General features: G+C 43.8%; 1 protein-coding gene across 2 annotated transcripts in view; it reads left to right on the top strand.

Moving 5' to 3' along the window:
* Positions 1-26,292, top strand: part of EXOSC7 (exosome component 7) — a 75,903-nt gene that overhangs the window by 12,367 nt on the left and 37,244 nt on the right. The window contains exons 2-3 of one of the 2 annotated variants that reach the window (XM_036996236.2): positions 4,970-5,071; positions 5,427-5,521. In XM_036996236.2, the coding sequence (XP_036852131.1) occupies positions 4,970-5,071; positions 5,427-5,521 (197 nt within the window). The remainder of the gene's footprint in view (positions 1-4,969; positions 5,072-5,426; positions 5,522-26,292) is intronic. The other variant, XM_036996237.2, reaches the window with a different exon arrangement.

Below are 26,292 nucleotides of genomic sequence, written 5' to 3'. Positions count from 1 at the left end.
TTCATTTGGGATTGTTCTTCCTTCTTCAAGTGTGCCTGGATTGCTATATACTTTCCTCTTAAGACTGCTTTCGCTGCATCCCACAGAAGTTGGGGCTTAGTGTTGTTGTTGTCATTTGTTTCTATATATTCCTTGATCTCTATTTTGATTTGTTCATTGATCCATTGATTATTTAGTAGCATGTTGTTAAGCCTCCATGTGTTTGTGAGCCTTTTTGTTTTCTTTGTAGAATTTATTTCTACTTTCATACCTTTGTGGTCTGAAAAATTGGTTGGTAGAATTTCAATATTGTGGAATTTACTGAGGCTCTTTTTGTGAGCTAGTATGTGGTCTATTCTGGAGAATGTTCCATGTGCACTTGAGAAGAATGTATATCCTGTTGCTTTTGGATGTAAAGTTCTATAGATGTCTATTAGGTCCATCTGTTCTAGTGTGTTGTTCAGTGCCTGTGTGTCTTTACTTATTTTCTGCCCGGTGGATCTATCCTTTGGGGTGAGTGGTGTGTTGAAGTCTCCTACAATGAATGCATTGCAGTCTATTTCCCTCTTTAGTTCTGTTAGTATTTGCTTCACATATGCTGGTGCTCCTGTATTGGGTGCATATATATTTAGAATGGTTATATCCTCTTGTTGGACTAAGCCCTTTATCATTATGTAGTGGCCTTCTTTATCTCTTGTTACTTTCTTTGTTTTGAAGTCTATTTTGTCTGATATTAGTACTGCAACCCCTGCTTTCTTCTCACTGTTGTTTGCCTGAAATATGTTTTTCCATCCCTTGACTTTTAGTCTATGCTTATCTTTGGGTTTAAGGTGAGTTTCTTGTAAGCAGCATATAGATGGGTCTTGCTTTTTTATCCATTCTATTACTCTATGTCTTTTGATTGGTGCATTAAGTCCATTTACATTTAGGGTGACTATTGAAAGATATGTACTTATTGCCATTGCAGGCTTTAGATTCGTGGTTACCAAAGGTTCAAGGTTAGCTTCTTTAGTATCTTACTGCCTAACTTAGCTCGCTTATTGAGCTGTTATATACACTGTCTGGAGAGTCTTTTCTTCTCTCCCTTCTTATTCCTCCTCCTCCATTCTTCATATGTTGTGTGTTTTGTTCTGTGCTCTTTTTAGGGGTGCTCCCATCTAGAGCAGTCCCTGTAGGATGCCCTGTAGAGGTGGTTTGTGGGAAGCAAATTCCCTCAGCTTTTGCTTGTCTGGGAATTGTTTGATCCCACCATCATATTTAAATGATAGTCGTGCTGGATACAGTATCCTTGGTTCAAGGCCCTTCTGTTTCATTGCATTAAGTATATCATGCCATTCTCTTCTGGCCTGTAGGGTTTCTGTTGAGAAGTCTGATGTTAGCCTGATTGGTTTTCCTTTATAGGTGACCTTTTTCTCTCTAGCTGCCTTTAAAACTCTTTCCTTGTCCTTGATCCTTGCCATTTTAATTATTATGTGTCTTGGTGTTGTCCTCCTTGGATCCTTTCTGTTGGGGGTTCTGTATAATTCCATGGTCTGTTCGATTATTTCCTCCCCCAGTTTGGGGAAGTTTTCAGCAATTATTTCTTCAAAGACACTTTCTATCCCTTTTCCTCTTTCTTCCTCTTCTGGTATCCCTATAATACGAATGTTTTTCCTTTTGTATTGGTCACATATTTCTCTTAGTGTTGTTTCATTCCTGGAGATCCTTTTATCTCTCTCTCTGTCAGCTTCTATACGTTCCTGTTCTCTGGCTTCTATTCCTTCAATGGCCTCTTGCATCTTATCCATTCTGCTTATAAATCCTTCCAGGGATTGTTTCACTTCTGTGATCTCTTTCCTGACATCTGTGATCTCCTTCTGGACTTCATCCCACTGCTCTTGCATTTTTCTCTGCATCTCATCCCACTGCTCTTGCATTTTTCTCTGCATCTCATCCCATTGCTCTTGCATTTTTTTCTGCATCTCTGTCAGCATGTTCATGATTTTTATTTTGAATTCTTTTTCAGGAGGACTAGTTAGGTCTGTCTCCTTCTCAGGTGTTGTCTCTGTGATCTTTGTCTGCCTGTAGTTTTGCCTTTTCATGGTGATAGAGATAGTTTGCAGAGCTGGTACAAGTGACCGCTGGAAGAGCTTCCCTTCTTGTTGGTTTGTAGCCTTTTCCTGGGAGAATAGCGACCTCTAGTGGCTTGTGCTGGGCAGCTGTGCGCAGACAGGGCTTCTGCTTCCTGCCCAGTTGCTTTGGGGTTTATCTCCGCTGTTGCTGTGGGCTTGGCCTGGCTGGGGCTGTTCCTCCAAAATGGTGGAGCCCCGTTGGAGGGGGAGCAGCCAGGAGACTATTTATCTCCGTAAGGGGCCTCTGTCCTCCCTGCTGCCCAGGGGGTTAGAGTGCCCAGAGATCCCCAGATTCCCTGCTTCTGGTCTAAGTGACCTGTCCTGCCCCTTTAAGATTTCCAAAAAGCACTCCCCTTCACAAGGTGCTGGGTTCTTGCAGGTGTGGATGTGGTCTGGATGTTGTCCTGTGTCCTGTGGTCTCTATTTTAGGAAGATTTTTCTTTATTATATTTTCATAGCTCTATGTGTTTTTGGGAGGAGATTTCCACTGCTCTACTCACGCCGCCATCTTGGCTCCGCCCCCCAGTTTTGCTTTTTTGTATTTTAATTTCTCAAAAAAGTCAATGACACATGCACTTAGCCAGGGCAAAGTTAGTGACAATTATATACTTCAGAAATGTTTTTTAGTGTTTTTGAGGTGCATTAACCCTTCTGAGAATCTGATGAAGCTAATGATTCTTTTTCTGGAAAAAAAGTGCTTTCAAAACATGGTTACAAAGAATGAGAAAGATCTCTATGAGCTCATATGGAGTGATTTCCTGTATATGTATTGTTAAGTGTTTAAGAAAAAAAGCAAATAAGTGTACAAGAGTATCTTAGAATGCTACCCTTCCTGTAAGAAAGAAGAGGACATAAAATACTTTCATGTATCTGTTCATTTGTACAAAGGAAATACTGAAACTAATGAGATAGGTTACCTGCCAGGGGTGGGTTGGAAAGGGCTAGAAAGATGTGGGGCATGAAAATAGGGTTAAGGGGAGAGTGACATTTCTCTGAGCCCACCTTTTCTCATTGCTTTGATTCCTAAAGCCATGGCAGTAGTCCACATACCCAAAAAATGAGTACATGATGAGAAGGAGCCAGGATGTGGGGGACCCAGACTGGAACACAGCTACAAGTATGAGTGACAGAGCCTCCCTGAAACATGGAGACAGTATTTTGAGAGACAAAAGAAACCCTACACAAATACTGTACCCTCTTAGTAAACTTGTTTCTCACAGAGGTATGGGTTAGCAATTCTGAAACTACCTTTTGTGTATACTAAGCTTTAATAAATATGTAAATATATTGTGGATAATGAGTCAGGTTTCTCCCTGTCTGGCTTTGGGAAAGTTGGGGTTCCTATGGCCAGGATCCTCACTGAACTTAAACCACCTGATGATGTAACTGGCCCGTTCCTAGGCTACCGCTTCCACACCCTTAGGCAATAAGCTATTACTGAGCTATATAGAGAGCTTGGCCCAGTACTCTGAGTGGAGGCAGAGACACTAGTGCTCGACCTACTGCCGGAGAACAAGCCGGGTAATAAACCCTTTCACCCCAAAGAACGTTTTGCTGTCAATTTCTTTGGTCACATTGAATCCATAACAAACTTGCTGGGGGCTGAAACCCATTGCCAAGACAGTGGGAAAGAAGTTACAAGTAAGGCAAGGAGTGAAGTTAGAACCAACTATCAGTGTGAACACATGGCTGATGGATACAGAAATAAATACAAGGGTGTGAGTTAGTATACATATGTATATTCTCTAGCTCTGTCTGCTGAGAAGATCTGGTAGCAATGATACCCCACTAGCAATGAACCTACTTAGCACCCAGATCCTATTTTTAAGTGCTGTTCTCCAATAAATGGAACCATGGCTCCTTGGGAGAAGAAGCTGTCTGCAGGACTGGGGCAGAGAAAATAGAAGAGGCTGAAACATCTTGTATTGTCAGAGGTAAAGAAGTGCTCAAAAAAGATTGCAGGCATGTTGAAAGAATGTAGGAACCAACCTGAAGGAGCTCCCAATGGCCAAATCTGGAACATTTTGATCAACAAGATAAATATGATAGTATTGGATTATAACCACATAAAATAGGTATCGATGTGTTATACTGCTATAATATAAGTAAGTAAGAAGTAAATAAATGAGAATAAGGGAAAGGCAGTATGTAGACCACCCTGAAACTCATCTTCTGCAGCAGGGGTTGGCAAAGTTTTTCTGTAAAGGGCAAGATATTTAAGATTTGTGGCTTCCAGGTTGTACAGTCATCATCACGACTCCTCTGCTCTGCTGTTGCGGTGTGAAAGCTGGTATGCTACCTAAATTGAACAGGCATGGCTATGTTCCAATAAGAGATTTACAAAAACAGGTGGCCTGCAGGCCTAAGTTTTTTAACCCTATTCTAGAGAATGCTTGTTTTAGAAGTAGTGGGTAGTTGTTTTTAGCTTTTTACCAAGTACGTTTGTTGAGTTTGGGGGGTAGGGGTCTGACAGTACTGTGTAGGTCTAAAAACACATACTTCTTGGTACAACTTCAGAATTGCAGATTTGGAAGGAAGCAGCTAACTTTGTCCCTTGTTCAGATTTTGTTGTTTTTGTGTGCCTGCCCTGTGTGCTGTGTAGTATGGACTTTGCACTTAGGCCTAGAATGGAAACCTAGCTTTGCATTCCCTAGCTGTGGGATCTCAGGTAAATTGCTTTACTTCTCTGAGTCTCCATTTCCTCATACATAAAATAGTAATATTGTTAATAGCTATGAGGACAGAATTTTGGATGATTTGCTAAGAGAAAAGGACATGTTATACTACATAGTTCTCTTGGGGTGGGGAAGGAGTGAATCGTTTTACAAGTCTGTTAGTGGTTTGGTATCACAGACTTCAGATGTGGTTGTTGCATTTAGGAAGACCTCCGTGTGGATGGCCGTGGCTGTGAGGATTACCGATGTGTTGAAGTGGAAACCGATGTGGTGTCCAACACCAGCGGGTCTGCCAGGGTCAAGCTGGTGAGTACCGTGACCACAGTCCATACCCAGGCAGAGTACCGTGACCACAGTCCATACCCAGGCAGAGGTTGGGGTATGGACCACAGTCCATACCCAGGCAGAGAGACAGAGTAACTAACCTGAGGTCACAGAGATGCCTCTGGGCTTCTGGAGTACAGATTGTTCCAGAGCAAATCCGAGACCCAAGCCAACTCTGGAAGGAGGTATGTCTAGATATGAAGGCCTTCACCTTTTCAAAGGGCCATTTTGCAAGTCTCAGCATTGCTCCTAAAAGAGTCCCTAGGGGCATATGTCTGGGAGAGGAGGGAGGTGATAGGGTGCCTGGAATGAAGACCCTTCCTGCATGTGTTTGCAGGGTCACACAGACATCTTGGTGGGAGTGAAAGCGGAAATGGGGACGCCGAAGCTGGAGAAACCAAATGAAGGTTACTTGGAGTTCTTTGTTGACTGGTCAGTACTATGCAGATGTTTCTAAAGAAAAACAATTTAAAAAGATGAGGATTCTGGTTTCCTATTGAGCACACATTTATTTTGTATTTACTTGGCATTCATCTAGCCAGCAGGTATTTACTGAGTTCCTCCTATGTGCCTGGCACTGGGATATGTAGGAGGAGGTCTTGGCTTGAGTCCTGCCCTTGTTCTAGTACCCTGGCTTGCTGCTGGGCCTCATTTTCTCTGTCTGAAAAAGGAGGGTATCTGCAAGGTAGTCCAGCACAAGCACATAGTTATGAGAGTCAAATGAAATGGTGGGTATTATGGTGCTTTGAAAAATATCACACATGAATGATAAGGATCATGTGGTCTAAGATGCCCTGTTTCTCTGCTGCTCTAGTTTTGCAGAAAACTTCATGACTTGCTGGGCAGAACAGGACTAGGGCCAGTCAAGCAGCCTGATAGACTGAGAGAGTGGCAGCTATGTAGGCAGTGTGGGTGCTGGGAAGAGCAGGGACTCTGCCATCCATAGCCAGCCAGCCTTGCTGCAGGCTTCCTCTTTCGCCTCCATCTCTGTGACCTCAGGTTAGTTACTCTGTCTCTCTGTGCCTAAATTTCTTTATCTAAAAAATAGGAATAATAATACTGTTGTAATGGGAGGAAATGAAATAATGAATACAGAGTGAACATAAACACAATGACTGGCTCCCAGTGGGCTTTCAATAAATGTTACTTCTCTCCCTCTTGTTACCAACCCCTTCTAGGGATTGGGGCTTTTTAAGGGGTTGCTGACTCAGTCTCTTCTGTCTGTTACTTCTGACTAGGTGGTGACATGCCCTTTTTGAGGTGAATAAGGATCTCTGTTGGCTCATGGCAGCTGCAGGTATATAGTAATGGTACTGTATTAGTGGTCCCAAGGCCATGCCCCTGTTGGAGATCTGCTGAAATGACTCACAGGTCTTAGCATATAGCTGTACCATGGCTAAGATGTATTACAGCAGTGAAAATGTAATACCCTATATGATGACTTGCCTAAGAAAGCCCATTGGAGACCCAGTACCCAAGATTTTTATTGGGGCTGGCCGCCTTCTGCTGAACACATAACCAAAATTCCAGACTATTAGAAGAAAGCACATGTCCAGCATAAACCATATGATTTGCACATCTGGGTGGACAACAGTTCGCTGCTGACTGGAACACTTGTAGAGCCAAGTTTCCAGATGCCAGCTCAGGTCTAACCTTGCAAGGAGGCCTTCTAAAGATAGTAGATTTGGGCCTGCAATGTCAGCTCTTTTCTACACAGATGCTACAACACTTGGACAGTCAGTTACAGTCTTCCAGCTTTCAGTTACACACACAGACGTTGGTCCTTTAAACACACCTGTAAGAGAAATGACAAGTGGAGTTCAGGGAGGGTAAGAGGCTTTCTTAGGGTCATGTAGCTAGCAGTGCCTTTGCTCTTTCAACTTCATGGAGCCTACAGAAGCATATTTCAAAGGATGTTAGAGTTCCCAGAACATATCTGAGTTACCTTTCTGGCCAGTTTTCTTTCTAGACTATTCCTGCCCTCCTGTCCCTGCCCCAGGCCCCCTTGCAGGCTCCTCTCCTGGTTCTATGCAGTCACTCTCACCAGTCTGGGTTGCCCACTGGAACTGGCCCATCTGTTAAGTTGCTATGGATGATGGTGACTTTTCTCAGGCCTCCATCTTATCCCTTTGCCCTTAGGAAGAAAAATACCTCTCATGACCTTGATCTGCCTAATTCAATTCAGTCAACAGTCTCTGAGGAGCAGACACCATGTGTGAGGAACTGTCATTTGCTTTCCTTTTCTTCCTCTTCATTATCTTCTCCCTCATTCATCTTAGGCAGACCAAAGATGGTCAGCCCAATGATACCAAAGAACGGGATTGCACTGAGATGCTTGGTAGGGGGACAAGGTTCACTATGGCTCTTATGTCTGAACATGACTAGAGATTTGGCATGCTGCTCATTTCTTTCATGTCCCAGGTATAAAGAGAGGGTGGCTTCAGAGTGAGATGAGGCATGGAGCTGTGTCTTCCCAAGATTAGCTTCTAGTATAGCCTCTGTCTCCTGGTTGAGAGATGCTCCCTGCTGGTCTCCTTTCAGCCTTTGTAAGTCTGCAGAGGACCTCAACTGGCCCAGAAGCTCCAGTTCCCAGGGAGTTCTCCTGGGTCTCTTTTTCAAGATAATGGTCTCAAGGTGGCACACTGTGGGGAAGTTGGGGTTCCTATGGCCAGGATCATCACTGAACTTAAACCACCTGATGATGTAAGTGGCCTGTGGCTGGGCTCTGCTTCCACGCCTTTAGGCAATGAGCTATTATTGCGCTATATAGAGAGCTCGGCCCAGTGCTCTGGGCAGAGGCAGAGACACTAGTGCTTGACCTACCACCAGAGAACAAGCTGTGTAATAAACCCTTTCACCCCAAGAATGTTTTGCTGTCGATTCCTTTGGTCACACTGAATCCACAGCAAACTTGCCTGGGACTGAAACTCATTGGCAAGACAATTGGTGAAAGTTGGCAGGGTTCACTGTTGACCAAGGGAAAAGACAGGCTTCCCTTATGGGAGGGATACTTCAGCAGGCTGCCCCTGTGAATGGGGAGACAGTGGATCGTCCCCCAATGAGTATGTGGTTGGAGGTGGCTTGCCTCCTAGAGGACTAGGCCCCACTCCAGGACTGGAGGCAAGTGGAGGTGACACCTGAGGCAGTAGGGGTGGCTCTTGGTAGAGTGAGAAGATCCTTTGAGAAGCAGAGTGACCATGAGGCAGCAGGGACTGTGGGTTGGCTACTTCTCACAGTCTTAAAAAGGTCTACAGAGGAGACCCAAGAAATGGCGGCACGAGAATGCGAGCTGCAAACTTCAGCAGATTCCCTGAGGAGTGAAGTGACATTGTAGCAAGTGGCAGCATGAGAACACTGAGCTGCAGACTTCTGTGGATGCCCTGAGGAGGGAGATGGCCTTGATGCGGGAGGAGGCGGTATGAAAATGCGAGCTGCAAACCTCTGTGGATTCACTGAGGAAGGAGTTGGCCTGGATGCGGGAGGAGCCATGGAAGAGTGTGCTGGCAGCAAGGAGCCATGGAAGACAAGACGGCAGCACTGCCAGGTGTTCTGAAGGAGGAAGAGGCCATCAAGGAAAAGGACGAACTCCTGAGGGAAGCACAGGTGGAGGTGGCACGAGAACATCAGCTGCGAAGCATTGAGCTGAAGGTAAGAGACCTTCTGAAGACGGAGGTAGCATTGCTGCGAGGCATAGAAAAGGTAAAGGTTGTAGCAGAGGAGGCACTCGGGGGAGGGGAGAGAAAGGTGCCATCAGCCCCAGAAATGGAGGAGCTGGGGAAGGATGAAGGGGTGGTGCCAGAGGCACTGGCGCCTCCTGTACTGAAAGCATTCCCAGTGGTTGAAAAGAAAATAAAACCCAGCAGCTGAGAGCTCCCCAAGGAGAGGAGCAGACCCCTTCCCAGGTCGTGGAGCACTCTATGCTCCACCCCTATACTACTCAGGCTGAGCTGGTGGATTTGGGCTCCCAGTTTAGGCAAAAGCCCTCAGAGTCAATATCAGCTTGGCTCCTGCGTCTGTGGGACTTAGGGGTGCATGGAATTGTTCTGTCGGGATCAGAGATGGGAAAGCTGTCTTCCCTGACAGTGCAGTCCGCCTTGAGGCAGCAACTACAAAATGCACATCAGACCCCAGGGAGTCACTCCCTCCTCGAGTGGCTTATGGCTGCACTTCGTGCTCTGTGGTCCAATCTGGGTGATCTGCCATCCTCTCCTGTTAGATGGCAGACATATGCTGAACTCCAACAGGTGCTACGAGAGCTCGGCGTAAGAAATGCCATCTATAGTCCAGAGAATTATAACCCAGATGAAGAGATTTGCACTACTGGAATAAGAAACACTGTACTTCAAATGGCTCCTACATCTCTCTTTGGGTCTCTAGTGGCCATTCTTTCCCCTCACTTAGGGCAGCCCATAAGTGAGGTGACACATACAGTAGCAGACTTTGGAGAGGCAGAAGCAACGAGAATCTGGAAATAAGACCTGTTACTCACAGGAAGAATTTACAGGGCCCTTTGAAGGTTATGAGGACCCAGATGTGGGTTGATTTAATATGGACAGGAGCAGATTGAAGGAAATTAGATGGGAAGTCATATAGGTTCTTACTAGAGCTATGGCAACAGCTGATACCAGAGCAGCAGTTTCAGCCATTAAGGCCAAAGAGGCAGAGGTCAGAGACAGAGCCATGAGTCTGGCCTGTGTGTTTGCAAGACTTCCTGCTGGAGAAAAAGCCAACTGCACTTGAAGCCACATGGGAAGGTGATTGGGGAACACAGTTTGACTGAGGGAAAGGTCAAGGTATCTGCCCTGAGGGACCAGGGGGGCACCAGAGGCCACATGTTGAAATAGCTATCCATTGGTCCCCAGTGAACATACAACGTGTCCTGGCTCTGATGGACACAGGGGCTGAATGTTCACTGATTCATGGTAACCCTGAGCAGTTCCCCAGGACCCCCACTATCATAGATGGATAAGGGGAGAAGGCTATCAGGGTGAAAAAAGCCCAAATCCCTTTGGGAATAGGGCATCTACCCACAAAAGAGTATACTGTGTATATATTTCCTATTCCTTAGTGTATTTTGGGGGTTGATATCCTGCCAGGTCTATGGCTGCAGACCACTGCAGGTGAGGTCAGACTGAGAGTACATGTGGTGAAGGCAGTTCTGAGGGGACATGCTAGGCACCCACCCATAGCTTTGTCTGTGCCTCGGTGGGTGACTAATACCAAACAGTACAAACTGCCTGTACGGCATAAAGAGATTGGAGAAACTGTCTAGGAGCTGGAAAAGGTAGGTATTATAAAGCAAGACTTACGGACCTGTGGTCAGACAAAAATAATTACAGAATACCATGTGACAGGTCATTTGTCACTGGCATCCCCAGGAAATGATGAGGCAGATAAATTGGCCCAGATATGTTGGTTAGAAGGAAAGCCTGCCTCTGATGTAGCCCAATGGTTACATCAGTGTTTGTTGCATGCAGGGCAAAAGACAATGTGCGCTGTAGCTCATCGGTGGGGCTTGCCTTTGACCTTTGAAGAAGTTAGTAGAGCCCAGCAGGAGTGTGTCATGTGCTCCAAAAGAGACTTACACCGAGTTCCACAGCAACATGGAACAATAGTTAAAAGGCCTATGCCCCTCGTCAGGTGGCAGATAAGAGTATATTGGGCCTCTACCTGTGTCAGAAGGATAGCAGTACATGATGACTTGTGTGGACACAGCTACTGGCCTTCTGGTTGCTTTTCCTACCCGTTGTGCAGACCAGCAGGTGACCAAAAGAGGCCTGGAGCATCTCTTTGCTGTCTATGGCCGACCACAGGTGATGAGAGTGATCAGGGCACCCATTTTACTGGACATACACTACAAGAATGGGTATGACAGCTGGGAATCAAGTGGAAGTTTCATGTGTCATACAGTCCTACCACAGCAGGCATGATAGAGAGGCACAATGGCTTGTTAAAATCTGGGCTAAAGTCAGATACCTATTGTCTGCGGGGATGGTCAGTCCGCTTATGGACCGTACTACGGCGTTTGAATGAGAAACCCCAAAAGGGCGATTTGAGCCCCGTAGACATGTTAGCACATATGGCTGCCTCCCCCATACAACTGCAAGTACAAACCAAGGAAGAATCACTGAAGCCAAGGTTTGGTCACCAGAATAACATCTCGCTGCCAGCACCAACTGCACTGAACCCCCGAGACTCCATTGAGTGGACGTGGCCTTGGACCTTTCGACACATGGGCCAATGATGGCTGGCTCTCCTGGCACCTTGGAGACAAGGCCTGGAAGCTGGCCTCCTGTGTATTCCTGGAATAACAGCAGAGTGGCTGCCAAAGGTCACAGTAGTATATGCTGAACAGCCAGAAGGTAGGAGCATCTTACCAGGGAGTTTTGTTTTATTATTTAGGCCAGTGCATGCACCTCCAGTAGCACTATATATAGACCCTTCAGTAAGCCCCATGGGGAAAGGAGTAAAAGACTTGGAAGGGACCTTCCTGCTACAGTCCTATCACAGGACCACTCTCTTGTATGCATCCTACCTGATGGACAAGATTTGCCTATGTTGGTGGCATTAAAACGTGTCTTATCCCCCATAAAGTCTTTGTGGATTGGGAACTTCCTCTGGCTTGGGGATTATTATTTTTGTTATTAGGATCCTCCTCTGGCTTGAGGATTATTATAATTTTTGTATCAAAATCTTGCTGTATCTTAATTTTTATCATCTCTAAGTTGTTATCCTCTGTTGCTATTGTGGAATCTGGTTACAGTGCTCCAGCTTTCTTGCACAGGGACCATTGCGGGAGATTGAAAGTGTGTAGATTGTAAGGCAAGAATCCTGGAGGGGTGGAGTGTGGGGAAGTAGGGGTTCCTATGGCCAGATCCTCACTGAACTTAAGCCACCTGATGATGTAACTGGCCTGTTGCTGGGCTGCCGCTTCCACACCTGTAGGCAATAAGCTATTATCGCGCTATATAAAGAGCTTGGTCCAGTGCTCTGGGCGGTGGCAGAGATGCTAGTGCTTGACCTACCGCTGGAGAACAAGCCGGGTAATAAACACTTTCACCCCAAGAACTTTTCTGTCAATTCCTTTGGTCACACTGAATCCATAGCGAAGTTGCCTGGGGCTGAAACCCATTGGCTAGACACGCACTATCAGTCCAGCAGATAAAATCACCATGAGAGATTCTCAAAACCTCATTTCCCGAGGAGAGGAGCCAAGATGGCAGCGTGAGTAGAGCAGTGGAAATCTCCTCCCAAAAACACATAGAGCTATGAAAATATAACAAAGAAAAATCCTCCTAAAATAGAGACGACAGGACACAGGACAACATCCAGACCACATCCACACCTGCAAGAACCCAGCGCCTTGCGAAGGGGCTAAGATACAAGCCCCGGCCCGGCGGGACCCAAGCGCCCCTACCCCCGGCTCCCGGTGGGTGGAAAGAAACCAGAGCGGTTTTTTTTTTTTTTTTTTTTGGCGAGTGCTTTTTGGACGCCTTAAAGGGACAGGGACCCCGGTGCTAGGGAGGCAGGGCGGCGGGACTGGTGAGCGGATGCCTGGTACCGGCGCCTGAGGACAAAGAATATCCCGCGTTTTTCCCTGCGGGACCGGTGGGCGGGTGCCTGAGACCGGCACTTGAGGACGGAGGAAATTGCGCGTTTTTCCCCTTTTTTCCCCTCTTTTTGGCGAGTGCTTTTTGGAAGCCTTAAAGGGACAGGGACCCTGGTGCTAGGGAGGCAGGGTGGCGGGACTGGTGAGCAGGTGCCTGGGACCGGCGCCTGAGGACAAAGAATATTGCGCGTTTTTCCCTGTGGGACCAGTGGGCAGGTGCTTTTTGGAAGCCTTGAAGGGACAGGGACCCTGGTGCTAGGGAGGCAGGGCAGCAGGACCAGTGAGTGGGTGCCTGGGACCGGCGCCTGAGGACAAAAAAAAAATCACGTGTTTTTTCCTTTTTTTTTTTTTTCTGTTCCCTCTCTCATTGCTGCTGTTGTTGTTTTGGTTTGGAGAGTGCTTTTTGGAAGTCTTAAAGGGGCAGGACAGGTCATTTAGACCAGAGGCAGGGAATCTGGGGATCTCTGGGCACTCTAACCCCCTGGGCAGCAGGGAGCACAGAGTCCCCTTATGGAGATAAATAGCCTCCCAGCCGCTCCCCCTCCAATGGGGCTCCACCATTTTGGAGGAGCAGCTCCAGCCAGGCCATGCCCACAGCAACAGCGGAGATAAACCCCATAGCAACCGGGCAGGAAGCAGAAGCCCTGTCTGCACACAGCTGCCCAGCACAAGCCACTAGAGGTCACTATTCTCCCAGGTGAGGAAGGCCACAAACCAACAAGAAGGGAAGCTCTTTGAGCGGTCACTTGTACCAGCTCTGCACACTATCTCTATCACCATGAAAAGACAAAACTACAGGCAGACAAAGATCACAGAGACAACACCTGAGAAGGAGACAGACCTAACCAGTCCTCCTGAAAAAGAATTCAAAATAAAAATCATGAACATGCTGACAGAGATGCAGAGAAAAATGCAAGAGCAATGGGATGAGATGCAGAGAAAAATGCAAGAGCAGTGGGATGAAGTCCGGAGGGAGATCACAGATGTCAGGAAGGAGATCACAGAAGTGAAACAATCCCTGGAAGGATTTATAAGCAGAATGGAAAAGATGCAAGAGGCCATTGAAGGGATAGAAGCCAGAGAACAGGAACGTATAGAAGCTGACATATTGAGAGATAAAAGGATCTCCAGGAATGAAACAACACTAAGAGAACTATGTGACCAAGCCAAAAGGAATAATATTCGTATTATAGGGATACCAGAACAAGAAGAAAGAGGAAAAGGGATAGAAAGTCTCTTTGAAGAAATAATTGCTAAAAACTTCCCCAAACTGGGGGAGGAAATAATCGAACAGACCATGGAATTACACAGAACTCCCAACAGAAAGGATCCAAGGAGGACAACACCAAGACACATAGTAATTAAAATGGCAAGGATCAAGGACAAGGAAAGAGTTTTAAAGGCAGCTAGAGAGAAAAAGGTCACCTATAAAGGAAATCCCATCAGGCTAACATCAGACTTCTCGACAGAAACCCTACAGGCCAGAAGAGAATGGCATGATATACTTAATGCAATGAAACAGAAGGGCCTTGAACCAAGGTTACTGTATCCAGCACGACTATCATTTAAATATGATGTCGGGATTAAACAATTCCCAGACAAGCAAAAGCTGAGGGAACTTTCTTCCCACAAACCACCTCTACAGGGCATCCTACAGGGACTGCTCTAAATGGGAGCACCCCTACAAAGAGCACAGAACAAAACACACAACATATGAAGAATGGAGGAGGAGGAATAAGAAGGGAGAGAAGAAAAGAATTTCCAGATAGTGTATATAACAGCTCAATAAGCAAGCTAAGTTAGGCAGTAAGATACTAAAGAAGCTAACCTTGAACCTTTGGTAACCACGAATCTAAAGCCTGCAATGGCAATAAGTACATATCTCTCAATAGTCACCCTAAATGTAAATGGACTTAATGCACCAATCAAAAGACACAGAGTAATAGAATGGATAAAAAAGCAAGACCCATCTATATGCTGCTTACAAGAGACTCACCTCAAACTCAAAGACATGCACAGATTAAAAGTCAAGAGATGGAAAATGATATTTCATGCAAAAAACAGAGAGAAGATAGCAGGTGTTGCAGTACTAGTATCAGACAAAATAGAATTCAAAATAAAGAAAGTAACAAGAGATAAAGAAGGACACTACATAATGATAAAGGGCTCAGTCCAACAAGAGGATATAACCATTCTAAATATATATGCACCCAATACAGGAGCACCAGCATATGTGAAGCAAATACTAACAGAACTAAAGAGGGAAATAGACTGCAATGCATTCATTTTAGGAGACTTCAACACACCACGCACCCCGAAGGATAGATCCACCGGGCAGAAAATAAGTAAGGACACAGAGGCACTAAACAACACCCTAGAACAGATGGACCTAATAGACATCTATAGAACTCTACATCCAAAAGCAACAGGATATACATTCTTCTCAAGTGCACATGGAACATTCTCCAGAATAGACCACATACTAGCTCACAAAAAGAGCCTCAGTAAACTCCAAAATATTGAAATTCTACCAACCAATTTTTCAGACCACAAAGGTATAAAAGTAGAAATAAATTCTACAAAGAAAACAAAAAGGCTCACAAACACATGAAGGCTTAACAACATGCTACTAAATAATCAATGGATCAATGAACAAATCAAAATAGAGATCAAGAAATATATAGAAACAAAAGACAACAACAACACTAAGCCCCAACTTCTGTGGGACGCAGCGAAAGCAGTCTTAAGAGGAAAGTATATAGCAATCCAGGCACACTTGAAGAAGGAAGAACAATCCCAAATGAATAGTCTAACATCACAATTATCAAACATGGGAAAAGAAGAACAAATGAGGCCTAAAGTCAGCAGAAGGAGGGACATAATAAAGATCAGAGAAGAAATAAACAAAACTGAGAAGAATAAAACAATAGCAAAAATCAATGAAACCAAGAGCTGGTTCTTTGTGAAAATAAACAAAATAGATAAGCCTCTAGCCCAGCTTATTAAGAGAAAAAGAGAATCAACACAAATCAACATAATCAGAAATGAGAATGGAAAAATCACGACAGACTCCACAGAAATACAAAGAATTATTAAAGACTACTATGAAAACCTATATGCCAACAAGCTGAAAACCTAGAAGAAATGGACAACTTCCTAGAAAAATACAACCTCCTAAGACTGACCAAGGAAGAAACACAAAAGTTAAACAAACCAATTACAAGCAAAGAAATTGAAACAGTAATAAAAAAACTACCCAAGAACAAAACCCCGGGGCCGGACGGATTTACCTCAGAATTTTATCAGACACACAGAGAAGACATAATACCCATTCTCCTTAAAGTGTTCCAAAAAATAGAAGAAGAGGGAATACTCCCAAACTCATTCTATGAAGCCAACATCACCCTAATACCAAAACCAGGCAAAGACCCCACCAAAAAAGAAAATTACAGACCAATATCCCTGATGAATGTAGATGCAAAAATACTCAATAAAATATTAGCAAACAGAATTCAACAGTATATCAAAAGGATTATACACCATGACCAAGTGGGATTCATCCCAGGGATGCAAGGATGGTACAACATTCGAAAATCCATCAGCATCATCCACCACATCAACAAAAAGAAAAACAAAAACCACATGATCATCTCCATAGATGCTGAAAAAGCATTTGACAAAATTCAACATCCATTCATGATAAAAACTCTCAGCAAAATGGGAATAGAGGGCAAGTACCTCAACATAATAAAGGCCATATATCATAAACCCACAGCCAGCATTATACTGAACAGCAAGAAGCTGAAAGCATTTCCTCTGAGATCGGGAACCAGACAGGGATGCCCACTCTCCCCACTGTTATTTAACATAGTACTGGAGGTCCTAGCCACGGCAATCAGACAAAACAAAGAAATACAAGGAATCCAGATTGGTAAAGAAGAAGTTAAACTGTCACTATTTGCAGATGATATGATACTGTACATAAAAAACCCTAAAGACTCCACTCCAAAACTACTAGAACTGATATCGGAATACAGCAAAGTTGCAGGATACAAAATTAACACACAGAAATCTGTAGCTTTCCTATACACTAACAATGAATCAATAGAAAGAGAAATCAGGAAAACAATTCCATTCACCATTGCATCAAAAAGAATAAAATACCTAGGAATAAACCTAACCAAAGAAGTGAAAGACTTATACTCTGAAAACTACAAGTCACTCTTAAGAGAAATTAAAGGGGACACTAATAAATGGAAACATCCCATGCTCATGGCTAGGAAGAATTAATATCGTCAAAATGGCCATCCTGCCGAAAGCAATATACAGATTTGATGCAATCCCTCTCAAATTACCAGCAACATTCTTCAATGAATTGGAACAAATAATTCAAAAATTCATATGGAAACACCAAAGACCCCGAATAGCCAAAGCAATCCTGAAAAAGAAGAATAAAGTAGGGGGGATCTCACTCCCCAACTTCAAGCTCTACTACAAAGCCATAGTAATCAAGACAATTTGGTACTGGCACAAGAACAGAGCCACAGACCAGTGGAACAGATTAGAGACCCCAGAAATTAACCCAAACATATATGGTCAATTAATATTTGATAAAGGAGCCATGGACATACAATGGCAAAATGACAGTCTCTTCAACAGATGGTGCTGGCAAAACTGGACAGCTACATGTAGGAGAATGAAACTGGACCATTGTCTAACCCCATATACAAAGGTAAACTCAAAATGGATCAAAGACCTAAATGTAAGTCATGAAACCATTAAAATCTTGGAAAAAAACATAGGCAAAAGCCTCTTAGACATAAACATGAGTGACCTCTTCTTGAACATATCTCCCCGGGCAAGGAAAACAACAGCAAAAATGAGCAAGTGGGACTACATTAAGCTGAAAAGCTTCTGTACAGCGAAAGACACCATCAATTGAACAAAAAGGAACCCTACAGTATGGGAGAATATATTTGAAAATGACAGATCCGATAAAGGCTTGACGTCCAGAATATATAAAGAGCTCACACGCCTCAACAAACAAAAAACAAATAACCCAATAAAAAAATGGGCAGAGGAACTGAACAGACAGTTCTCCAAAAAAGAAATACAGATGGCCAAGAGACACATGAAAAGATGCTCCACATCGCTAATTATCAGAGAAATGCAAATTGAAACTACAATGAGGTATCACCTCACACCTGTAAGGATAGCTGCCATCCAAAAGACAAACAACAACAAATGTTGGCGAGGCTGTAGGAGAAAGGGGAACCCTCCTACACTGCTGGTGGGAATGTAAATTAGTTCAACCATTGTGGAAAGCAGTATTGAGGTTCATCAAAATGCTCAAAACAGACCTACCATTTGACCCAGGAACTCCACTCCTAGGAATTTACCCTAAAAACGCAGCAATCAAGTTTGAGAAAGACAGATGCACCCCTATGTTTATCGCCGCACTATTTACAATAGCCAAGAATTGGAAGCAACCTAAATGTCCATTGGTAGATGAATGGATAAAGAAGATGTGGTACATATACACAATGGAATACTACTCAGCCATAAGAAGTGGAAAAATCCAACCATTTGCAGCAACATGGATGGAGCTGGTGAGTATTATGCTCAGTGAAATAAGCCAAGTGGAGAAAGAGAAATACCAAATGATTTCATTCATCTGAGGAGTATAGGAACAAAGGAAAAACTGAAGGAACAAAACAGCAGTGGAATTACAGAACCCAAAAATGGACTAACAGTTACCAAAGGGAAAGGAACTGGGGAGGATGGGTGGGCAGGGAGGGATGGGGGGGGAAGAAGAAGGGGAGTATTAAGATTAGCATGCATGGGGGGGAGGGAGAAAGGGGAGGGTGGGCTGCACAACACAGAGGACAAGTAGTGACTCTACAACATTTTGCTAAGCTGATGGACAGTAACCGTAATGTGGTTGTTAGGGGGGACCTGATATAGGGGAGAACATAGTAAACATAGTATTCTTCATGTAAGTATAGATTAAAAATTAAAAAAAAAAAAGAAAGAAAGAAAGAAAGAAAGAAAGAAAAGGGGGATTACTCCTTGATAGGATAAAACTATTGGTAAATCAAAGATCAACGCATGCTTTAAATATCCTTAATGTTGATCACTTAAAGGGTGTCAGATGATCAGCTATGGAGGTACTCTTTTCTGATAATATTCCTTTCTATTAATAAAAAAAAAAAAAAGCGGTTACTGTGTGCTGACCTCCAATGAGTTTTGCACAGTGGTATAAAGGGCATGTCAAAGTGTGGGCAAAGGGTCTGTTTGTTTCTATCCAGAAGATCAAGGCCTAGCTTGAATACCCAGAAAATGAACTAAGATACGATATGAGGAGGAGCTTCCGGCATCAGCACTCTCTGGAGGACTTGTGCTGGGGGATGATCATCAAAAGGCCTCCACAGGGATCCGGACGATGCTGCAGTGTGGCTGCATCCAGCCCACTGTCTCCTGGACTTGCCATAGGAATGAGGAGGGAGATGTCTAGGCTGGCATGTGTATACAGTGAGACAACGAATTTGACCGGATCTGTACTGTTGGAACTCAACCAGGAGTTGGGAGGGGTGCAAGGTGTAGCACTCCAAAATCTTATGACTATAGACTATCTACGGTTAAAAGAACATATGGGATGTGAACAGATCCCAGAAATGGGCTGCTTTAATTTGTCTGATTTCTCTCAGACTGTTCAAGTACAGTTGGACAATATCCATCATATCATAGACAAATTTTCACAAATGCCTAGGGTGCCTAAATGGTTTTCTTGGCTTCACTGGAGATGGATGGTAATTATAGATTTGCTTTGTTTATGTCACCGTATTCCTATTATGTTAATATGTGTGTGCAAATTAGTAGTTTAAAACCTATACATACTTAAGGTACTCGACAAGAAGATATGTCAAAGAAATAATCAATCCTCCCATGTTTCCTTCCATATGCTACATCTGTCGCTTTTCTTCTTTCTTCCTAATTACAACCTTAAATAGAATTCGTGCCTCATATCGAATTTACCGAGTATCGTATTTCCTCCAGGTGGTAAAGATACCTCGAGACAAGTGCTGGGCATAGAAGCCACAGGGCATAAATCTGCAAAGAAGTAAAAAGCTAACCTTTTCAAACAATATGGCTTCTCTCTCACTTACCAACTTTACATTTCCCTGTATGGCCCCGGAAGATGACTGGTTAGCCAGAGACGGGTAAGATTCCTCAAGGGAGGAACAACCTAACACAGGCACAGTCGCAGGGAGGCCATCAGGTGAGAATTTGGGGATCAACAGAGGTGAGACTCAGAACCTCACCTACCCTGCTTTGAGAGAAATCTTCTGCATCTGTGGATGTTTTGCTGCCCTTGTCTAGCCTGGATTAATACTTAGTCTGTAGGCACACACCTGATCATCTGATCATCTACATTTGCCCTCTTACAGCACTAAACTATGTTTTCTACCTTTATCTTGCATCTACCTACCACTTCAGCATTTTATTAAAAATAATAATAATAATAATAATAAAGGGAGAAATGTGGGATCAACATATAAATCAAGTACAAAAATCAAACGAATATTCATATTTGACCTGATTGTTTATAGGTCATAATGCATGATCAAAACTGAAAGTTTCTGTGATGAATGCCCTTGTACTGTTCACCATGTAAGAATTTATTCACTATGTAAGAATTCGTTCACCATGTAAGAACTTGTTCGTTATGCTTCAGAAGATTGGAGACTGATGAGAATTAGACTTGAGGTGGATTAATGATTGTACATTGAGCATTGACCCCCCTATACTGAATTTTATTGTTGTTAACAACCATTTGATCAATAAATATGAGAGATGCCCTCTCAAAAAAAAACCAAAAACACCTCATTTCCCTACATTGAAGGTAAAGAGTGGTTTACTAAATATTGCTGGCAGCCACCTTTATCAGAATGTCATTTAGGTCTTCAAGGAACAATTCTTAATTGTGTAAACAAACCAATTCCTTTATTCTGATCCAGTGAATAGGAATGACTTCTGGGCACTTGTGGATATGCCCAGCAATCAGGATGCTGCCCCTACCCCTGCCCCAACCCTACCAGGGTCCTGGGCACGGGGCCTCTGCTGGAGAGCTTCAAGTACTTGCCTATCCACAGGTTGAAACAGTTACCCAGCTGGAGGAAAGTAATGGGGGTCGGCGGGGTCCTGCCAGGCTGAGCCCAGTTGACTTAACTATATACCAGCAACTTGCAGGTCTTAATTATTTAAATTCCCAGAAGACTAACTGCATTTCTGTGCCTTCTCCTGTTTTGTCTACTTGGAGTAATACATGGCACCTGAGGTAGACATTGCATCCCACCTCCATACTTTTCCCGGTGTCATAGGAATGATACCTTTTGGAAAGGATCCCTGGCTGCACTTTACCTAATCCCCATCCCAGTAGAGTAGTAAAGACCTGGGGTTCCTGAGCTCTGCTCAGAGGTGCCTGGTAGCACACTCACTGAACTGGGAGCAAACTTGGACCTTCTCGCTCCTGTCTCAAGTGTTCAGTTTGTTAGTGTGGCTTGAGAAGGCCATTTTAAGTAAGAACTTTGACACTTTGGGAACATGGTTTCCATCTAGAGCACAGAGCAAGATAATAATTTCGTGAACATGTGTATCACTCTGGGCTACCACTAGGTGGCAGTCCATCAGTCTCTTCTGCTCTCTGACCACTATGTTGGTGGGGTTAGCTTTTCAGGGAGACGTTTTTAATAAGGGGAAGTTGAGGAGACCATGTTTCATTCATAGATGTTCAGTGTGCCCAACAACTGTCACTTGTGGGATTTTACCTACTTTTCAATGTGATAACTTGTATTTTTTGCTAATATTGAACCAGAAGCTTTGAGCCCTGAATTGGTGGGAGGAGCCACTTGATCTCTGTTCCTTACCTGCTTAATGCTGCTTGAAGGGGGTGCTGTTCTTGGCGGAAGGGCTGGATGGGGACAAAGCAGAGAGGCAACTTGCAGAAGTGTGCTAGTTGTATTCTGAGTGTCAAAGCTGATGAGATAACTCTCCCAGAAATTTCAAACAAGGACTTACGAATGAAAAGCTCAAAATGTGCTACATTGCCATACCCATTTATAGTGAAGCTTCTGCAGGCTCTGAATTGAGCACATGTGCACACAGAGGAGTCAGAGGAATGGAACCTTCCTCAGGGCTAGATGCCTGTCAGAGGGGTAAGGCCTGGAGGTAGTCCTGCCCCAGGTATACACTAAATCACTTTTTTCTGGCTTGGGCCTGGCCTGGCCTGGCTAGAAGTCTCCACGGATTGGCAAGCTACAACAGTGGGCCTAGTGTTTGAAGGCTTATTTCAGGTAGACCTGCCCTTGATCTCTGCCTACCCCAGATGAACCAGAGATGCCAAGTAGGAGGAGTGGATGAATCAGGAGGGGTGGAGAACTGGTGGGGGCAGCTTTTCCAGGATTTTTATTAGTTTTTCAGCTCAGTAAGCAATTTCCCAACACCTCTGGGAGAGGGTCTGGGTCATACTTTACGAAGCGTCTGAATTGGTTTTGGTAATTGTAAAAGAGTACTTTTTTTTTTTTGCCCAAAACTCTCCAAGTGTATACTCCTCTATTGAAATAATATATTGTGATGCCCTTGAGTTGGGGGTAGGATTACCAGTCTGTGTTCTCTGTTTTTAATCTTTGTACTTAACAGAGAGACATGCTTTTCATTTAGGATTCCCTTGGTCTGTATTCCTTGACTCCAATATTTGTGGTTTAGTAAGAAGTCCCAAGATCAGAGCACCCATTCCATGACCTTGAAGCATAAGACGGGCCCAAGGAACATTAACCTGACTGATGTTAGGCTGCAAGCCAAGTGTGTGAATTACATATGCAGGGAGAGTCCAGTGAAGCCTAACAGGTAAGGGCAGGACTGCCTGGGTTAGAATCTTAGCTCCTCAGTTGTGTAACATTGGGCAAATCACCTGACCTCTACTATGACCTCGTTCCATTTTCTCTGATGTGGTGTCCAGCCTCAGGGCTGGGATGAGTTAGCACATGTACAGAGCACTAGCAGTGTGTCTGACATATAATGAAGAGTCAGAAAGGTTGTTCAAGTTCCCCTCCTTGTAAAATGAAAGAGTTGGAGACCATCTGAGGTCTCAATGTTATACTGTAGATCAGATGCCGCCTGTGAGAGTTTTGTTTCACTTATGGGTTTTTTTTTGAAGGCAAATTAAAATGCCTTTAGACAAGGCTGAAAAGTTTGCCATAGTATCCATCAGTCCCCGTTGATGGCATGTAGTCTTTTGTTTGGGTATATGTAGTCACCTGGATGGCCTCTGCTAGCATTTGTTTTTTTTTGTTATCTGGTGATGGTCTCTAAGGCCCTTTCCAGGCCTACATTTCTGTCCAACTCTATCAAAAAGTGTCCTGTGCTATGAATACCCCTTGTGATGAAATGGAACCTCATTTCTCCATGCCAGCCCTTCTCTTCATCCTTAGGTGGAATACAGGTTTCTGGCTTTTCTCATATTACCCAAAGCACTGCACCCCATCCCCACCCTGAACACCACTTCCCATCCACTTTCCCAGCTTGCTGCCCAGAGGCACCACCTGGACACGGGAGATGTCCAAGGTCTTATGAGTCTCTAAACCTTCTTCTCGGCCTGGCTATCAGCTATGCTGAAAGAACAACATGTTAAAAAAAAAAACAAAAAAAACCCAAAAACTTTTTAAATGGGAAAATTTTCCTCTTTAAATTAGCCCAGTGTCCAAAAAACCAAAACAATGAGGCCTGGCTTTGTAGGTAGATTAATTTAGCCAGTTGGGCCTGGGACATTCTGAAAACCATCCTTTAGGGCAGTAGAAGAGTTACTGCATCAGTCCTTGAGTCCAGGAGGATATGGCCTACTGTGACCAGGAAAAGGCACACCTTTGAAGTACAAGCATCTCTGGCTGGATTTGTCTACACAGATGTGTTTTTATACACTTAAAAGATGGAAACTTAATATTGATTGCTTAGTGTTTAAGTTAGAAGTGGTTGTGTTTTGCTGGCTGTGCAAAATAATAAACTTGGTCCCTGGTGACTTGATTATTTCACCACAAATGAACTACTTTTCATGGCTCAGTGCCTGAGTCTCGCAGAGTTGGTGGGGGAACAGCAAGGTCCTGTGGTGGTAATAAAGTTTCTCTTGGGGATTTTACATTGGGTTTCTCCTGGCTCATAGTTGCTGGGCAGCTGAGTCTCAGGAGGTCTCTCCCTGCGCACTCAGTGAGACCTCGACCTCGGGGGAGAGGGTTCTTTACTCTGAATGAGAAAGAATTATTGAACAGGTCAGGCGAATGTAGGCAAGGAAGGAATTCATTAAAGAGAGTAGCAGCAAATGGCAGGAGCTGTGCAGGCAGCAGAGAACAAGGAAGACCTGAGGGAGGAAAGGTTAGGTTATTGAACTGCTCAGCATAGGGCAGATGCCTTGCCAACTCCTGAAGCCAAGGTCACTTGGCGTCTAGTGTCCACTTGAATTTGCATGCTGTGGGAACTAAGCCCCTACCACCCAGGATTGAGGGAGCCACAGAGCACTGGATGGTGTGAGATTATGTTCTGAGAACTTTCTAAAGGCAAGGAAAGGAGGTTTTGGGGCAGGCTACTAAAGAGAGCATGATCCTGCAGCTGCAGTCCTGTCTGGGTCATCCAGGCAATGGGATCTTGCAAGCCCAAATGAGAGATCTCAGTAGCCTTTCCTTACTTTTCTGAAGTAGGACAGAGAGAGTGAAGACTTGTACTTAAGTCTAGAAAATTGAATGAAATAGCGAAGTAACAAAGACGCTTTCCACTGGAAGAGCGCAGGGACAAAACAGTAAGTTGAGCAGTGAGAAGTCTTTATTCAAGGCCAAGTACACACTCGAAGAAAGGGGAATGCAGGCAACCTCAGAGATGAGATGCACTTAAGGGGTTAGGATTCTGTCTTTTAAGGTTTTCAAGAATGGGGCAAAGGTGGGGGGAGCTTGGGCTTGACATGTGGTCCTTGTGATGTCTATCTCTGGTGAAAGAAATTATGTCACCATCCATAGTCTGTCCTCTAGATATTCTGTCAGATAAACTTAACACAAAGATTTTCTTGATCCTGTTTGTCTCCAAGATAGAGGTTACCCTCAAACAGTGGTGACATATCATTTAGGACTACTTGCCCTGCCTTAAGATAGGGTTGGTTGTCAGCTGATTGCCATAAAATATGTTAGGAATCTTAATTCCTAACTCCTTGGTTTTTAAAATGGGATCTTAGCCTTTAGATGGAGTCCCTCCTGTTCTTTTTTTTTTTATTAAGGTATTATTGATAATACACTCTTATGAAGGCTTCACATGAAAAAACAATGTGGTTACTACATTTGCCCATATTACCAAGTCCCTACCCTTACCCCAATGCAGTTGCTGTCCATCAGTGTAGTAAGATGCCACAGATTCATTATTTGCCTTCTCTGTGCTACACTGTCTTCCTCGTGACCCCTCACATCATGTCTACTAAACATAATACCCCTCAGTCACTGTCTCCCTTCCTCCCCAATCCTCCCCTTTGATAACCACTAGTCCCTTCTAGGAGTCTGTGAGTCTGCTGCTGTTTTGTTCCTTCAGTTTTGCTTTGTTGTTATACTCCACAAATGAGGGAAATCATTTGGCACTTGTCCTCCTCCACCTGGCTTATTTCAGTGAGCATAATATCCTCCAGCTCCATCCATGTTTTTGCAAATGGTAGGATTTGTTTCTTATGGCTGAATAGTTTTCCATTGTATATATTTACCACATCATCTTTATCCATTCATCTACTGATGGACACTTAGGTTGCTTCCATTTCTTGGCTATTGTAAATAGTGCTGCAATAAACAAAGGGGTGCATCTGTCTTTTTGAGTCTGAGAAGTTGTATTCTTTGGGTAAATTCCAAGGATTGGGATTCCTGGGTCAAATTGTATTTCTATTTTTAGTATTTTGAGGAACCTCCATATTGCTTTCCACAGTGGTTGAACTAGCTTACATCCCCACCAGCAGTGTAGAGGGTTCCCCTTTGTCCGCATCCTCACCAGCATTTATTATTCTTAGTCTTTCTGATGCTGGCCATCGTTACTGGTGTGAGGTGATATCTAATTGTGGTTTTAAACTGCATTTCCCTTATGATTAGTGATGTGGAACATCTTTTCATGAGTCTGTTGGCCATCTGAATTTCTTCTTGGGAGAACTGTCTCTTTATATCCTCCGCCCATTTGTTAATTGGGTTGTTTGATTTTTGGATGTTGAGGGATGTGAGTTCTTTATTGATTTTGGATATGTCATTTACAAATATATTCTCCCATACTGTAGGATGCCTTTTCTGTTGATATTGTCCTTTGCCATACACAAACTTTTTAGTTTGATGTAGTCCCATGTGTTCATTTTTGCTTTTGTTTCCTTTGCTCAAGGAGATGCATTCAGGAAGAAGTTGCTCATGTTTATATTCAGGAGATGTTTTGCCTATGTTGTCCTTCAAGAGTTTTATGGTTTCATGACTTAAATTCAGGTCTTTGATCCATTTTGAGTTTACATTTGGGTATGGGGTTAGACAATAATCCAGTGTCA

The sequence above is a fragment of the Manis javanica genome, chromosome 3, assembly GCF_040802235.1.
Source record: "Manis javanica isolate MJ-LG chromosome 3, MJ_LKY, whole genome shotgun sequence".
In the NCBI taxonomy this organism is placed as follows: Eukaryota; Metazoa; Chordata; class Mammalia; order Pholidota; family Manidae; genus Manis; species Manis javanica.
This window is presented reverse-complemented; position numbering and strand designations above follow the sequence as displayed.